The sequence below is a fragment of the Glycine max genome, chromosome 3, assembly GCF_000004515.6.
Source record: "Glycine max cultivar Williams 82 chromosome 3, Glycine_max_v4.0, whole genome shotgun sequence".
In the NCBI taxonomy this organism is placed as follows: Eukaryota; Viridiplantae; Streptophyta; class Magnoliopsida; order Fabales; family Fabaceae; genus Glycine; species Glycine max.
The window spans coordinates 46,050,510-46,066,943 of record NC_016090.4 but is presented as its reverse complement, the minus strand read 5'-3'; the positions used below and the strand labels follow the sequence as shown (position 1 = coordinate 46,066,943).

General features: G+C 34.3%; 3 protein-coding genes across 3 annotated transcripts; 1 reads left to right on the top strand and 2 right to left on the bottom strand.

Moving 5' to 3' along the window:
• Nucleotides 1-2,562: 2,562 nt before the first annotated feature.
• On the bottom strand, nt 2,563-5,312 carry LOC100500002 (putative spliceosomal protein U1A). Its single transcript, NM_001248524.2, has 5 exons — nt 5,203-5,312; nt 4,946-5,118; nt 4,380-4,473; nt 3,552-3,640; nt 2,563-3,122 (listed from the first exon to the last, which is right to left on the bottom strand). The coding sequence occupies exons 1-5, from the start codon at nt 5,285-5,287 to the stop codon at nt 2,838-2,840; spliced, it is 726 nt and encodes a 241-aa protein (NP_001235453.2). The 5' UTR covers nt 5,288-5,312; the 3' UTR covers nt 2,563-2,837.
• Nucleotides 5,313-7,454: 2,142 nt separating this feature from the next.
• On the top strand, nt 7,455-8,196 carry LOC547566 (indole-3-acetic acid induced protein ARG-2 homolog). Its single transcript, NM_001251544.2, has 2 exons — nt 7,455-7,596; nt 7,683-8,196. The coding sequence occupies exons 1-2, from the start codon at nt 7,523-7,525 to the stop codon at nt 7,879-7,881; spliced, it is 273 nt and encodes a 90-aa protein (NP_001238473.2). The 5' UTR covers nt 7,455-7,522; the 3' UTR covers nt 7,882-8,196.
• A 5,071-nt stretch (nt 8,197-13,267) lies between these two features.
• On the bottom strand, nt 13,268-15,063 carry LOC100806619 (U-box domain-containing protein 9). The gene is made up of 2 exons (XM_003520806.5): nt 14,667-15,063; nt 13,268-14,576 (listed from the first exon to the last, which is right to left on the bottom strand). The coding sequence occupies exons 1-2, from the start codon at nt 14,877-14,879 to the stop codon at nt 13,497-13,499; spliced, it is 1,293 nt and encodes a 430-aa protein (XP_003520854.1). The 5' UTR covers nt 14,880-15,063; the 3' UTR covers nt 13,268-13,496.
• Nucleotides 15,064-16,434: the final 1,371 nt, after the last annotated feature.

Sequence of the window (16,434 nt, the reverse complement as noted above, 5' to 3'; positions counted from 1 at the left end):
TTAGAGAGAGAGAAAATTAGATTTATCTAAGGACATTGGCATGAACAATGAGTGAAATTCAGGTCTTCCTCTGCAGAAAATTAAATAAATAAACAAATAAAACTCTGCCATACCACCATACCATCATGCCAGTACACAAAGGTAGCTATATTGAAGGAAACCCAACTAGAGTGTTGTCTGCTTTAATTTCGTTAAAAAAAACAAAAGTAAACTGCAAATTCTCCTCCTAAAATTCAGCACAGACAAATTATTATTTTTATTTCATATAATATAAAAACTCAACCTTATTTCCAACGTCCTAACTATAAAATATAAATGAAGCTAACAATAGTTTGCACTTTGACCCTTAAGGAGTACTGTGTAACAAAGCCAACAAGTCCTTTATTCATGTTCACTGCAGCAAGGAGACAAGCTTTTCCTTGTACTAAATCAAATTCTGGGCCCCACATGCATTCTTGGTTCATGAAGAGAATTGGAAGGTGCAAGTGCAAGCCAAGGAGAGGGAGAAGAATAATGTATGAGTGCACGTAGGCTTTGAGTGTTGAGTGCAAGTTTTTGATTTTGGCATGTGCATGTGCGATCCCTGTGTGTGTGTGTGTGTGTGCTTGTGTTGTGGGAGTTTTAGAGAAAGTTGGGAGGCTCCCTAGGTAGATATCATTCCCTATTTGTCATAGGTCCTTACCTTTTCCCCCAAAGTTTTTGGTGTAACAGAGGGTAGACTACAAGAATTTCAAAGGCAGCATTAATACCCGGGACCAGAAAAAAGTAAACAATGAATTGTGAAGGACACAAAACTTCCACACCAGGGCAAACTTGGTTACTCGGCAAGCACAACCGCAGTTTACTCTAAAAACAATATAGAGCATGTTTGGAAATTCATTGTAAAATTACATTTGATGCAAAGTCATTTTGCCAACCCTTACTTTTATGTTTATTTTATTTTTATACGTGAAATTTATATTTGAACGTGTACCACAACATTTTACACTGCAAACCAAAAATGCACATATTTACATAATTATACTAGTATAGAGTATATACATTTGCATATCGCTTGTCTGGGGTTAATATTAATCAAATTCAAAGCTCATTATTCTTTGTAATGCACTTATGACTCACCCTTAATGCATAATTATTTATTTATGACCAAACTCTGTTCAGAGCAGATTGAAAGTCTAGTCCACAGCATGCGGGAATCTGTGCCGTCAGACATTGGGGTAAATATTAGTGAGTTTCAACTTTCAACATAGGTCACGTTGCGGCCATCATTTCGATTTGGTGAATCGTCCACTGCCATATAAGTTGAAATGTGCGCAAAGGTTAAAAAAACAAAGTGCAATGGTGTTTGCCTTGCCTGTCACAGTGGATACCAAATTTTTCATAAGGGCTTACGTCTGATGCATTAAAGAGTTGGATGAGGTCAATGTAAGGAAAGAGTATATCTTTGGTGTCATTTAAAAGATGGCTTGGAACTGTTATCACTTTCATATTGCCATGCTCTCTATCTTGTGCAAGAAAAGCATAGATTCTTGAGTTGATGAGATCACTGTCAAATCTAAGGACTTCAATATTGGTGTGTGCATCTTACATTTGGTATGCAATAAAAGCTTTATTTGGTCATACTCTCTTATTAATCAAACACATATCATGTGAGACTCAACCATGCTCCCAGACGGCTAAAATTCTACGGCACTTGATGTGTGTTTTTGACTATGCTTCAGGAAAAGGAACAGCAGCGCAACAAAAAAATGCTTCGTTCCTTGTCCATTAAACTTGAGAACTGAAAAATCTTTTCAACTTATTTGCTCCGAACCCAAACCTAGTCACATGTGATTAAAGACTTATTATATTGCCAGTATGGAGCCAATACCATGACCTCATTCTGTTTTCCTCTAGGTCACCCATACGGACCAACCCTTAGATTAATGAAACTAATTAATATCATTAACATCAGAGTAAGAAAGTTGCCCCTTATTCGCCAACATCCATGGAGAGTAGAGACCACAAGACGGGAAACATGGGACTGGAATCATGGCATCCTACGTACGTGACTTGCATAGGGTATACCAGTACAAAAGTTTAAGGTAGTATAAGAAATCAACTTAGACTTTAATTGATGAACTTAGCCGAGCAATTTGTTTTTTCAGGTGGGTCCTATTTATAGAGTTAACATAGTCAAAAACTACTTATGTGACAGTAGTCAATAGAGCGCGAAAAGGCTTGCTTGGGTTTTATGCAGTTAAAGAATGACTGTTGATGCAGTTAAAGAAAATATTCATTTAAACTTCATTTGATTTGTACAAACGAAAAGCACTGGTACTTTCGGGTTTGATTGCAATTTGCACCATGTGCAGAAAATCCAAATTCTCGGCTTTTAGAATCTTTGTTAGACATTGAAAAGGCTTTTTACTTTTTATTCTACTTTTGGCCAATGTAGGGACAAATAAAACACCAAAATTTCAAAAATTAAGCAGAGATTGACGTCACAACTCACAAGAGGACAACCAACATGATTGTATACACATGCACAAGGAAGAAGACATCGTGTATTTACGTACTGAGCGTTCATCCAGCAAATGATAGCAGGTAATCTTCATCGAGACAAAAGCATGACAAATGACAATTCTAGAAAGAGAAATAGTTTTGTAACAGATAAATTTGAAACAGTATTTTTTTAAATACATATTTGTATAAAAATGGCAAAGTTATTATCCCTAACTACAATCATACACGAAGCAATAAATACCAATTAAGATAGACCACTGAATTAGATGGATTAAAACCTCCATGTTGAAGATGTGATTCCTGCCTTTCTCATAAGTTCAAGAAACCACTGTCTATTTCTTGGCATAAGTTATCAACATGGGGTTTTGTGGGGTTATCTTGAAACCTTGCAGCGTCTGCATAGCCACTGTGGATTGCATTTCATCTCCATATTCCACAAAGGCAATCCCTGGCTTTGTTTCAACCATTCTAACTTCCTTAAATCCAGGATATTGAAGAAAGAGCATTTGCAGCATCATGGGAGTTGAGTCATTGGGAAGATTCTGAATAAAGAGAATATTATTTGGTGGTGCAGGAGCCTCAGGTACCATAGATTTTGCACCGCCTGGATAAGCTATCTGGGAGAGTTCCAGTATTAGAAAGGGCATCGTAACAAATATAGAAGAAGCTAAGCAAACACGGTGACCAGAAAGAATATAACACAAGGTTGTTCATGCTTCTGTTTATTTGAATTACTTGATTTAAAATAGTTGGTGTGTCATCTCATCATATTATCTACAGATGATAACAATCTCTCTCCCTAGCTCACATTCTACTACAAAAACATTTTCTCCTTTTCCTTTCAAAGGCATCTATCAGAAAATCTAATTTTTTTGAAGTCAAACGAACAAACTTGAAACAACTTTCATGTTAGAGACAAACTAAAGGTGCTAAATTAAAAAGAGAACGGCAATCATATTAGTAGGTCTTTAACATGACCATTGATGGTTGCCCCCCCCCCCCCCCCCCCAAAAAAAAAAAAAGCTACAGTGGCAGAAGAAACTTACAGCAGGTGCTGCACCATAAGCACCAGCATAAGCTGGATTCAGGCCCATTCCAGCTAAATTAGCATCATGTTGGTCCTTCCGCTTTTTGGCTGCAACAAAACTTAACAAGGTTACTTCCATGAAAAGTTGTTTATTGATTATGTAATGTGTGTACTAAAACAAGAACACTTCCATGGTCCATACAACACAGCTTTTCAGTGAATGAGTTGCATCCACCTAGATGCTCAACAGTATAGGATGAGCCTGTCCCTTGAGGACATAATAATAAAAGGTGCCAAAAGGCTCCTCACTATGCAAAGGTATGGAGAGGGTCATTGTATGCAACCTTACTCTTGCATAAGCAAAGAGGCTGTTTCAAGAGGACAGAAACATAAATATTACAAAATGAAAAAAGGCCACACTTTCATGTAAAGCGATTGTTTATTAATTATGTAACACATTTAATAAAAACAGGTAAATTTATATGATCCATAAAATAACTACACATGCCTTAGGAGCCTAAAGGCAGGCTGGAGTCAGAAATAAAGTTTATTAGAACTTTTCCTTCTTCAATATTATCAGTTACAAAAGCACGAAATCCATTTCAACCTTTAGCCATGTGACAGATGCATGAAAAAGAATAATCTATTTTCAAGGGGAGACAATAGCCCAAAAAAAACAGAATAATCTTTTGATTTTCAAGGTTAGACAGTTGCATGAAATATATTGGCCCTTATTGTCATTGTCAGAGCATTCAGAGATTCGGGCCCTCACTAAGAGATGAACTAATTAAAACATTACGGTGAACATCCTTAAATAAAAAGAATAAAGAGCTTAAGAGTGTTATACCTTTGTCATCATGCCTCTTTCGTTTTTCCCTAGGAACGAAAGTACCATCTGCTTTTGCTATTATATCAGATTTGGTCTTTGCATACTGTATTCTCTGGATAAATGGAAATATCAAACTCAGTTTCTCCAAAAGAACAAGTTCTATAGCATGACACAAATTGAGAGAAAAATGTAGTATATATGAAGCAGCAGCAGCAGAAAGTAAGGAGACAAAGTAAAATAAACAAGCAAGTTGTGATCAAAGCTTGGTCGATAGAATTATAATGACAATTTTCCTTTGGAACTTATTGAGGATGAGATGAGGTGTATCATCGAGGCCCCATAAACTATAACATGGTTAATTTGGGCAAAATGGTAAACCACTGAGTTGTCTTTGTTAAATTAACCATAATTGCATTTGTAGTCAATGGATCCTTGACATTGAGGATAAATATATGGACAAGTTGTACTCAGTCCTTGGTATCAGTTTTTCCTAAAGTTCTAGGCTATTTCTACATAAAACTGAAGATAACAATTTACGTTGAAAAGCGAAATAGAAGATAAAAAGGAGCAATATGATATGATACCATGGGCTTATCATAGAAGGGGAAACCTTGCATTTGCCTTAGGGCGTTGGAAGCAGAAGAGGCATCTTCAAAGACCACCCAAGCTTGACCTTTGTGCTTTAGGGTTTTGAAAGCTAACACCTCAAGTATCTTCCCGAACTGAGTGAAAACAGCGTTCAGAGACTTCTTCAACTCTGCATCCAACAACATACGACAACTCAGAAAACGTATAATCCATCGGAAATTGAAGTCGCGGAAACACGAAACAAATAGCGTACCATCAATCTTAATTTTCTCGTTGAGGTTGTTGATGTAGATGGTGTTGCTTTGAGGAATTTCAGGGGTCGCATTCACTTCAGACATTTTGCGGTCTCAAAATGTAAAGTTTTGCTCCACGACGGGTCTAAAGTAAAACCCTAAGCTACGGCGGGGGAAGCTGCACCTGATTTTCAAAACCGTTGGACTTTGGTCTTTCTTCTGCTGGTGGACCTAACAATGTCTGCACACAAATTACATTTGATTGGCCCAATATGTTAATAAATCAAGAACCAGAAAAAGATTTTAAAAAAATGCTAAATGCAACCCTCATATTGGTAAATGTGTCCTCTTTTAGATTTTTGGTATTTTTAAAACATACTTTTTTTTTGGAAACTGACTTTTAAAACATATTTATATCAAGTTGATTTTTTTTATACATATAATATAGCAAGTTTAATTTTATCTACTACGAATAATTAAATTTATCACTAAAAACATAGATGTTATGCAATTTATAGAATATTTTATATATCAGAGAAATTAAGACACGTTATTTTTTGTAAAATAATTGAAATAAAAGAAATAAAAATTTAATTTAAAAAGATGTAACACTGAAAATATAATAAGTATAAAATTCTAATGCAGTTTTATTAAAATTAATATTTTCATTAGAAAGGAATATATTAAAATAAATCCAAAAAGTAATTTAGTGACACAATTATTTTATTTAATTAATATTTAAAAATAATAATTCTTAAAAAATATTTTAAAAAGGAAAATTCTAATAATAATATAATAAATAGAAATTGATATATATATATATATATATATATAACAACAAGAATTTATCTCTTCACTTATATCTTTTCTTATTATTTTAAATAAACTAATAAATAAATAAAACTATTGAGTAAAATTGTTAATAAGTTAATAAGAAGCGGTAGATTAAATTAAAATTAATGGATGAGATTTGGTGTCAAAGTTCTTGGTCTCAATTGATCCTATCCCAAATATGAAATATAATTATATTTCGTATCATTTCATTGCTCTTGGTTGTATTACATTCCATCTCACTCGATATCCAAAAGACTTGGTAAGGTATGAAATTGAACTGAATATTAGTCCTCCGTCGTTGCTTAAGGGATCAAGTGACTGAGACTAGAGCCTGTTTTGATTAGGATACCAAAATTCCATTGCGTACATATGCTTATCATCCTTTGACTTTGACCTTCTCGATATCTTCTAACCAGAGTTTATTTTACAAAGTTATCTTCATTCTTCCATGATACGTTTGAACCATCCTTCTCTTGGTAAAAAAGCTTTGCACTATTTTCTGGTTAGACGGGAGAAATTCCAAATTAAAGGGGCAAATCTAGAACTAGAAGAGAGATTTTCACTTGTTATTTCGATCTCCCGGTGCAGCCTGGTAGTTGAGATGTTGCGTGTGATTGGTTCTTAATTCCCTTAACTGGTGAAAATGCCATTCGTGGTTGTGACAAAAAGACAAATCCATAACAATGAGTGAAATATGAAATGGGTATGTTTCAGTTCAGGCTTTATACTTTGGCACCAAAAGTTATATCGTACGTGATTTGGGAAACTATGCAAGAAGCCAAGAACCACACAATTCAAGGAAGGGCATTATGTCTTCTATTGTTTCAATTTGTATAATTTCATCTAAACAATATTCAGAAAAATGAAAGAAAATATCCGCATAAATATGTTTTCACCTTTTGGCTTTAGTTTGTGTTGCTTGGGTCTGAGGCAGATTCAACATTATTCTCCCTCATCCTTGCTCGATCCCATCTCATCTAACCAATGATTAATATTAAAAAAAAGGTGAATCAAATACCGGGAATATATATTGATCGTGTTTGATTGGGTAACGAGGAATTTAAGTTCAAGGTTCCATTGATTGCCCAAAAAGCACAGTTTGGAGCGAAGGAATTAGGAAGGTTCTCCTAAATTTGATGCGTATGGAACACTAGCACATGATGATGATGATGTCTTGTGTGTATGGGCAGGTTCAGCTCACACCACCATTGACTCGATATATGACTAGGTCCTAAGTTTTCAATTGTATCACAGCATTCTCACTTTCCCACCTCTTTCTTTGGTCTTTCCATTATTTGAGGTGGGCCCTTTCCTTAAAATCACGCGTCTAATATTGTTCCTGGCTTAATCATGCACCGAAATTGCCTTGTATTTCCTCCTTATTACATACGCATATCCCAGTCCCTCCTATATAATGGACGAGATCCCTAGCTCTTCTTCCATCAAACTTTGACTGTGGAGAGCTTGTGTTTTTCTGATCCCTTATCTTAATTAATTTAATCACCAATGGCTCGTTCTATCGCTAACGCCAAGACTTTCTCCGCTCTCGTGCTAGACGGATTCTCCAACACTCTCACCAGGTACATACCCCACCCTAATCGTTTCCTACACGATCTTTTAATCGTCCTTGTTATGATTGTTAATTAATTATATGGTTTTTGAACAGACGTGGCTACTCTCAAAGCGCAACAAGGGGAGGAGTTGCCTCCATAGCACCCAAATCAGGGGAAGACAAAGGTGTCTCATCATACAAGGTTTCCTGGGTGCCAGATCCCGTCACCGGTTACTACAAACCGGAAAACATCAAGGAGGTTGATGTTGCCGATTTGCGTGCTACCCTTCTCCGCAAAAAATTCAACAACTAATTTCAACAATTTTAATTTTTTACCAAACCTTGGGTGATTGATTCGTTATGGAATTAATTTTGATACTCATATGCTCTGCCCACCTTCATTATACGATTGCTATAGTTTTACAAGTCAGTAGAATAACTATTAGCAGCTAATAAGAATTGTAATTTCTTTTAATCTTATTCATTACTTCAGTTTTTTTTTCTTTTCTTTTCAATTGCCTTCAATGTGATTGGATGTGTTTCTAGCTTGCACAAGCACAACAAAACATATTTAATCATGTAATTCATGTGAAATGTTATAAACAATACAATATTTTACATTTGTTTATATTTTATTGTGATGTCATGTTATTTTTATTATCATTCATAACATGAAGAATTTAACAATTTTAAAAATTTCTTAAATGAATCCTACAATTTTGCTCAAAATATTTTGCATAACAATTTAGTACAAGGAAAAACTATTAGATGATATTAAATCATTGTTATCAATGATCCTAACAAATGTTATGAATTTAAGTTTTTTAGTTTTAAGAAAATACTAATACTTAATTACATGTTAAGTAAAAATGGATTAAGACCAGCTGTAATACCACTTAATAATAATTACTTGAAGTACAAGAGAGAAATAAACAAATAAAAAGGAAAAGCTGCTTTAACAAGCAACTCAATTGTTTTTTTAATAGTTTATGAGTTATACTAATTATAATATATATATATATATATATATATATATAAAAGATATATGATATATTGATCTTTCATCGTTATAGTTGCTCTAAATTTAGTAAGTCATTAAGAAAAAACCTTATTTTTAAAAAAATTACAGTAATATCCTCTAAGACTTACACTAATTACATGTACATTCTCTCATTTTTCAGACATTTCTCTTCCCTAACCATGGTTAACTTCTGTTAAATTTTTAAAAGTAAATTACATGTATATCTTCATCTTTTTTTAAAAAAATATATAATGCTAAAAAAAAAAACTTCAGCTCCTCTGTTCCTCCCCAATCCCCCACACTTACCCGTTACTTTCTCCCTTATACTTCTCCTCTTCTCTCACTAGACCAAGAACAAATATCTGAAGGACCCTCCCAAAACAATGCAACCCCAGATTCAAACCCATATCTCTTGCAGATCAAAAGCCACCAGCCTTTCTTGACCGCGACCCCACCCATTCTCTCTCTAAGCTAAGGATGTCATCTTCCACTCCGACGAGGATGCATCAACAATAACGACTACGCCATCAAGCACAATATCAATGATGATTTCGACGCCTGCACAACTTCTTCTAAGGTTTTGGGAGTTGGGCCGCAACGGAGGAAGCACATTGGCCCACTAAGGCCCACGCGGAGTTCTAGTGGCACATACGGGCTGTGTACAATTAATTTTGATTTAATAATTAATTTGTTTACATATATAATTTTTTATGAAACTTATATTTATGTAAACAAATTAATTATTAGATCAAAATTAATTGTCACAAAATTTATTATGTACATTAAAAAATTTAATGTTATATATAGAGATATTAATTGTTTTATAACATAATTAGTCTATTAGTTTAATTGGTTAGAGTGTCGTTCTAGTACTACAAAAGTCAACATACAAATTATCAATCCATATGCAGATTACATGTAAATCTCTTACGGATTACGAATCCGTAAGCTTACGAATTACGAATTTGTAAACTAATTACGAATCCGTAAGTCTCTTACGAATTATGAATCCATTTATTAGCAGGAATAAGTTTAGAAAAAAAACTAAAAAGTACTGGGTGTATAAGAAAAACTCAGGTGCACAAAGAAATTCCCTAGCCGGATTGGATCTGAATTATTAAAGTACCGATACCCTTTTCTATTTCTATCTACGCGATGTCTCTTTCCACGCTTTCTTGTGGTTTCTTATTTCTGCTCTGACTTAAGGTCATAATATCCTTAAATAGTCGCAACGTCCCTTTCCCCTTACGACTCAAATAGCCCATGCCCATCTTCAATCAAGAAGCCTGATTCATTCCTTCCACCATTTTCAAGGATGTCAAATTAAAGGCATACTACGTTTACCAGAATATAAGCAACTTCCTTCTTGACATGCAAGGTGTGGACACTTGAAATTCAATTTGACCAAATAAAATAAATTGTTGTTCTGTGCGGAACATCCGCTTGTTAGTTGCGAATTGATGACCCAGAAATTGGTGTACAATGTCATATGCCTTTAGGAAACACTGTAATTAGATACTGTTATTAAGATATTGTTCAAAATCACGTGGATTTGAGCAAATCAGGGAGGAAAACTCGAAATGCTTAATACAGTATTATTTCTCTTCCAGGATGTAGATTAATATTAAATGTTGATAAAACATTATTTAAAAGCTTATGATGTTATTCTATATATAAATATAATAACAATTGTTCTTTTCATGAATTAATCGGGTACTTATCCTTCTCTCAAAGGATCTTCTAATCTAAATGTGTCTAGGTCATTTGCTTGTTGTTTCTTTGTTGAGGATTTGAGTGTATGAATATTTGGCAGAGCAAAAAATGAAGCGCACCTGCAAAAGATATTCCAACGTTCAAGTGAGGGGGTTCGGTTATTAATGATACATAATAAGTAGGTGAGAATGAATCTGTCTTCTTACCTGTGTTCATTCCTCTTTATAATAACTTGTTGGACCTGAGGTTTTTAGGTCTATCACATCACAATTATCAATGTTTAAGTATCCCTAATTGAGTGATTACTCTTAAGTAGATTTAATGATGATAATCACAACTAAATAATACTTGTTGCTTGTGCGTGTTGAAGGCTGTACTATTCGAGACATATGTGAATATGTGATTGAAGGATGTGTTCGGTTTGAGTGTGTCAAATATTTTTTTTTGGTCCGAGAGTATACTTTTTCCAATGTAATAATAATAATAATAATAATTTTTGTGTTTGCATGTTGGTGATTGTATCATCCTCGGCTGTTTGCTTGTCTATCTCAGAACGATGCGTTCCCACTCACTCCGTAATTAAGGACCACTTAAAAGAAAACTCAAAAAAGGAGGGGAAAAGATGGTATACTTAGACAGTTTCGCTTTATAGTTATACTAGTAATGCTTTGATGATAATTATATAGTATTAATTAGATTAAGATGCTTTTAAAATCAACATTCTCTAATAACTTAGATGATAAGAAAGTTAAATTTGGAAATTCACTGTAAACATTGTTTGAACAATTTAAAGTTTTAAACTCCACCAATGACACGCACATACAATAATAGTAGTATATTAAAGTTAAATGGGTCACAGGAAAAATGTGCTCCGTAAATAGAATAAGATTCAAAGGCATGAAATTGAATATGAAGTGGGGTTGATACCCCGTTGGTCGTTATGATTATCTCCTAGACAGTAGCCAGAAAAGTGACAGAGCGTTCCATTACTTAAGATTCCTGAATTTTCCATCTTGGGCCATCTACCAATAACAATAATGAACGGTGCTTCTCATACTTTACTTTGGAACAAGCGGTGTGGAGCCCGTGAGTGACTCCGTCACGAACAACAGCTTTTTTTCGGACCAGTGGGTGGCGTTTTATAGTGCCCACGAAAAGGACCTTTCAAATTCCTCCCCATCTACATTTGTCTTGCTTCCATCTCAACTTTATACTCTATTATTATCCATTCGTTTTTGTTATTATTTTATTGAAGTCAATTTTGCCAAAAATGTTTCTCTGCTTGCTTGCATTTTATTTTTGTCGTCTTATACTAATTATTTTTCAAATTTGAACACAAATATTGGTCTATCCACAATACGCGTAAGATGTAGCTAACTGATGAGAGTTGCTTTAGCCTGATTACCATACAAGATGCTAATGACATGTTGGAATAGCAATCACAGGTCCTTTTAGAGTTTTACTATACAAACTTAAATTAAAGCCACTCGAATAGCTCCGGAATGCTAGAGAACTCTATGAGAAGAATTACCCAGCAAACAAGATTTTAGTAACTTCAGAAGTAATGCAAACGTTCATGAAAAGCATAACAGTTAGTTCCAAACCCTTAAAGGCTTGTACCAATCCAACTTTTTTTTGGATATAAATACCAACCCACAGTAACTTAGCAGTTATCACTGGTTATTTTTACTAATAACTGTTGCTTACTATTTTTCTGTCCACGTGAGCTCCTTTAAGGGTATTTTATATGCAAAAAAACTTCCATACAAGTTACTCTTTCTGAAATTGCTTTAAAACTAAAAAGTTAAAAATCAATCTACTTCAACCAAAAACCAGCCATCCCTTTGGACTTAATTGAATTCTGTGACTAAGCTCGTCACTCTACTCACCAACCTTTTGCAGCAAACATAGTATAATAAGCGACAATAATGGCAATGTTATTTTTTATTGAAGTAATCATTATCATTGCGACTAATGAATGAAATAAAAACTCTAGGTACAAAGAACCTTAGTATAGAAAGGCACGATCACAGTACTCAGCCTGAATCGTCCTAATTTTCTCTCACTCTTCATTTTATATGTGACCAAATCACTGTTTCTGTTCCTTCCTTGTGACGTTGCGATAGACGGTTGGAACAAGTTAACGAAACGAAACACATTCGATGGAATAAAAAGTTAGTCAGCAGTCAGAACTCAGCATGATTAAGAATCTGAATTGTTAAGCATGCATGACCTCAGTAACTTTGAATATTCTAGCATGCCGGTGAAGCTTATGGAAATATATAATGCTAGTGGCTATCACTACCTTATAAAAAAAAGTTCAAAATTCTACTCCTCTCAGTTTAGAGATGATGATGAAACTTGAAAGTTGTGACCATCTTATATCATCAATTCATTTTTTTATTGGGAAAAATTTAAGTGAGTTGGATTCGAGAGAACTCATTAGGATTAGAAGAGACTCAAGACTAAAAAACGCTTACAAATTACTCACCAAACAAGGTTCTAATATCAAAAGCGAAAATCGAACTCACGTTTTTGTGGGATATGAGTTTCTTCCTTACCAATTGGACCACAATCTGTTGGCTTATATCATCTATTCATAAACCTATGGCAATCGCTCCACTAATTGGTGCATAAAAAGTGTAAAAAAAAGAAAGTTCGGAAAAGATAGAGCAACAAACACGGTGCCGACACTCTTCAATAGTTGGCGAGGGTATGAAAACAGAAGGAGCCCCTCCCCTACCCCACTCACGCTATGATACCAAGTTACCAGCAACCAAGACCACATACAAATACAATACAATACAATACAATAGCGCCATTAACAAAATACAAACAGACACTTTGTCAGCACTCAAAGTTGGTTGGCTATGCGACAAACAAGTGGAGAATACTTACAAATTTAGATATCAAAAACATCAATCACCGGCAGTCGGGCAATGAGAAAATGGATGAATATAGTACCTTTAGCAAAGAAAATAGCTTTTTCAAAGGGATAAAGAATCAAACAGAAATGAAATAAAGGAAGAAGTAAAAAAAAAAAAAACTCTTTGCTCATTCACCCTGATTGTAAGTAAGACACTGTACGTAATATGTGAACTTCTCTTTCCCATTTTTACAGCTACCCGAGATGGTTTTTACAGAAGAACACGAGAAGACTATTAACAAAAAGAGGTGATTTTCTAATCCTGGAACTAAGCAGTGTGAGTTAAGGAGGGGGATCTATTAAGCCTCTCGAGAATACCATTAGCCTTCCTTTTTGCCCTTGAAGTTCCACATTTTGCAAGCTTTGACAGTGTACCATTGGCCTTTTCTTCTTCTCTAATTTCCTTTAACTTTGTTCTATCACTAAAACAGATTGTATATAGAATTGCAACACAATTTTCCTTGCTCCTCTCAGATGTGCTCTCCCTAATAATCCCCAATAACAAAGGAACAGCATCAAAATCACCCATTTCTTCAACAGCCTTAGGATGGCTGGAGAGCAGTGCCAATATAGCCAACAACTCATCAACTAGTATGTGGTCCATCATCTTGTTCAGAATAACCCGAACTGCCCCATCTCGAACGGTCCTCCCCTTATTCTCGTGCACAAGACAAAGGTTAAATATGGCCGAAGCAGCATCTTTCATGGCGAATGGTTGTCCCTCATCCAAAAGCTCAAGCAAATGTTTAATAGCCCCAGATTCTCCAATGATGTGCTTGTTGGAATCAATCGCAGACAAGGTGAAAATAGTGGCCGCGGCATTACTCCTTGTTTGAATTGTTCCACATTTCAGGGCATCAATAAGCAGAGAAATCACCGCAGGATCCGTGGCGAACACCTTCTTATTATCATCATGGATTGAGAGATTCAGAATAGTGGTGATCAAGTCCTCGTGGAGATCAGGATCAGTAGAAGCCGCACCGGGCGACGATAACGGACTCAGCAACTGCGGAATGACATCACTGGACTCCCCAACAAGGGTTCGAATGGAAGGCATTCGCTTTGTCAAAAGGCGAAGCTCCTTGGCAGCTTCTTTCTGATCAGGAACAGACAACTGCAACTTACGAAGCAAAGAATTCAAATGGTTTCTATCCGCATTGGTGACAGCTTCATCAATGTCCTTAACAGGGCCAGGTAAGTCAATTCCACGGTCCCTACACCACTGGAGAATCATGTCTCGGACCAAGTAATTGGGAGTTAGAATAGTGTGAGACAGAACCTGCTGTGTCTGAGGACATGTTCGGTGACCCTCATTCAACCACCTCTGAATAAATGGCCTATCATAAGTCTGAAGAAGCAAGCACACAACGAAATTAGGATACTTTCTTTCTAATTTCAAAAGGGAATTGAAAATGGTAACGAAAGTAAAGTAAGAAACCTGGCCGGTGGATAAGATAACGGGATCGGACATCAATTGGGTTGAAATGGGGCAGCGAAATTGGGGAGGAAGAGGAAAGTCGTCCGGCGACTTCAAATGTTTGAGAGACGAAAGTGTGGCGATGGCTTCGTCGGCGGCTTGAAGAGAGTAGTCGTCGGAGTCCACGATGGCCTTCACCAATTCGCGCAACTTCTCCTTCAATTCCGATGCCATTAGAGATTCATTCCTAATTAAATTGGGGACTTGTCGCAGGGGATGACGGGAACGTTTCTCTTTTAACAAACCACGGGTTTTTAAGGAATGCAAAATCACAAACCGATTCTTTGTAATAAAAGAACTTGCTCACTCACAAAATCACAATTAATCTCTACCAAAAGATATCCTCTTTTTTAATATCTTGCCATAGTGTCTTAAATATCATATGATTTCCTTCTACGATCCTTCTTTTTATTTTAATAAAAACCTATCGTATTTAAGTGTTTAAATTCAGTCCTATTTTTAATGTACTGTCTCGTTGTAAACTGGGTCTATCTATTTAATATATTTTAATAGATAATGTAAGAATTATTTAGTAAAATAAAATTGTAATATCTACTTTTTAATTATAACTTGTGACGTAATTCATTATAATAGTAAATGTTTTTCAATTTCATTTTTATTTTTTTATTCATAAAAACATGTCATATTGTTTATTTATGGTAATTAAGATTATTATAAAAAATATATGTCTAATTAACTTTATCAATTAAATCTTAAATGAATTTTTTTTATTTTATATGGTGATTCATTTATTAAATATTATGAAATATTGTTCTTATAATTACAGTAACTTTTTTGTTTATTATCACAATTTTATAATAATTTATAATGAATATGTCTTATAAGTTATAATGATAATAAATAAATAAGTTACCTTAAATATTATCATTTTTAAAATAAATGTCATACAAATATATATATTTTGATTTTGATTCAAATTTATTATATAATTATTATATTAAAAGAAATTTTTGTCACATAGTTAATTCCACCAATATATGTTTTTAAATCATTTTATTAGTAGAAAGTATACATCTTATTAGGACGGATCCAAAAATCAATTGGACGGGATTAAAAAATTAATAATAAATATTAAATAAAACTCATTTTATAATAGGTTAACAGTACTTTTTTATTTAAGTTGTGTATATCATTCTTTCATATTATAAAATTCATCAATAATAAAATCTATATCAATTTTGTTAGCAATCATTCTTTCAATGTATGTAACCAAACAATCAACTAAAAATTCATCTTCTATCTTATTTTTTGAGCCTATTTTTGACAATCTTCATAGCTGAATGTGATCTCCGGATTGTGGTAATTGAAAGTCAATACTAAACAAATTAGACAATCATCAAAGATAAGTCAAATGTTTTCTTGTTTTAACTAATCCTTAACATAAATTCAGAAATTGTTGATATATTTCTCAATTCAAAATGAAAAGGAACATCAAATTTATAACGTTAAGCTTGTATTTTAAGATACAAACTTTTCTTGTTCAGTGATTTGTAATGATCTTTTGGATCTAAAGCCAAACGAGTGAAGAAATTTGCAAAACAAAGGGTGCAACAATTAGGAAAGAAAGGTGTGGCAAGAAATTACAGGCAATTGAGAAAAAAATGTGCAATGGAAAAAAAAAAATGAGTGTGACAATTGAGAAAGCAACTGAAGAAGGAAAACAATTGACAAAAAAAAAATAGTGTTCTACATTATAAAAATTTTGCAA

Excerpts from the sequence above, each read along its gene's own strand:
- LOC547566 (NM_001251544.2), top strand. The coding sequence starts at position 7,523 with ATGGCTCGTTCTATCGCTAACGCCAAGACTTTCTCCGCTCTCGTGCTA. Across the intron at positions 7,597-7,682 it reads TTCTCCAACACTCTCACCAG|ACGTGGCTACTCTCAAAGCG; the intron begins GTACATACCCCA and ends GTTTTTGAACAG.
- LOC100500002 (NM_001248524.2), bottom strand. The coding sequence starts at position 5,287 with ATGTCTGAAGTGAATGCGACCCCTGAAATTCCTCAAAGCAACACCATC. Across the intron at positions 4,474-4,945 it reads CCTTCTATGATAAGCCCATG|AGAATACAGTATGCAAAGAC; the intron begins GTATCATATCAT and ends CCATTTATCCAG. Across the intron at positions 3,641-4,379 it reads AAAGAGGCATGATGACAAAG|CCAAAAAGCGGAAGGACCAA; the intron begins GTATAACACTCT and ends GTTTTGTTGCAG.
- LOC100806619 (XM_003520806.5), bottom strand. The coding sequence starts at position 14,879 with ATGGCATCGGAATTGAAGGAGAAGTTGCGCGAATTGGTGAAGGCCATC. Across the intron at positions 14,577-14,666 it reads TTATCTTATCCACCGGCCAG|ACTTATGATAGGCCATTTAT; the intron begins GTTTCTTACTTT and ends TTGCTTCTTCAG.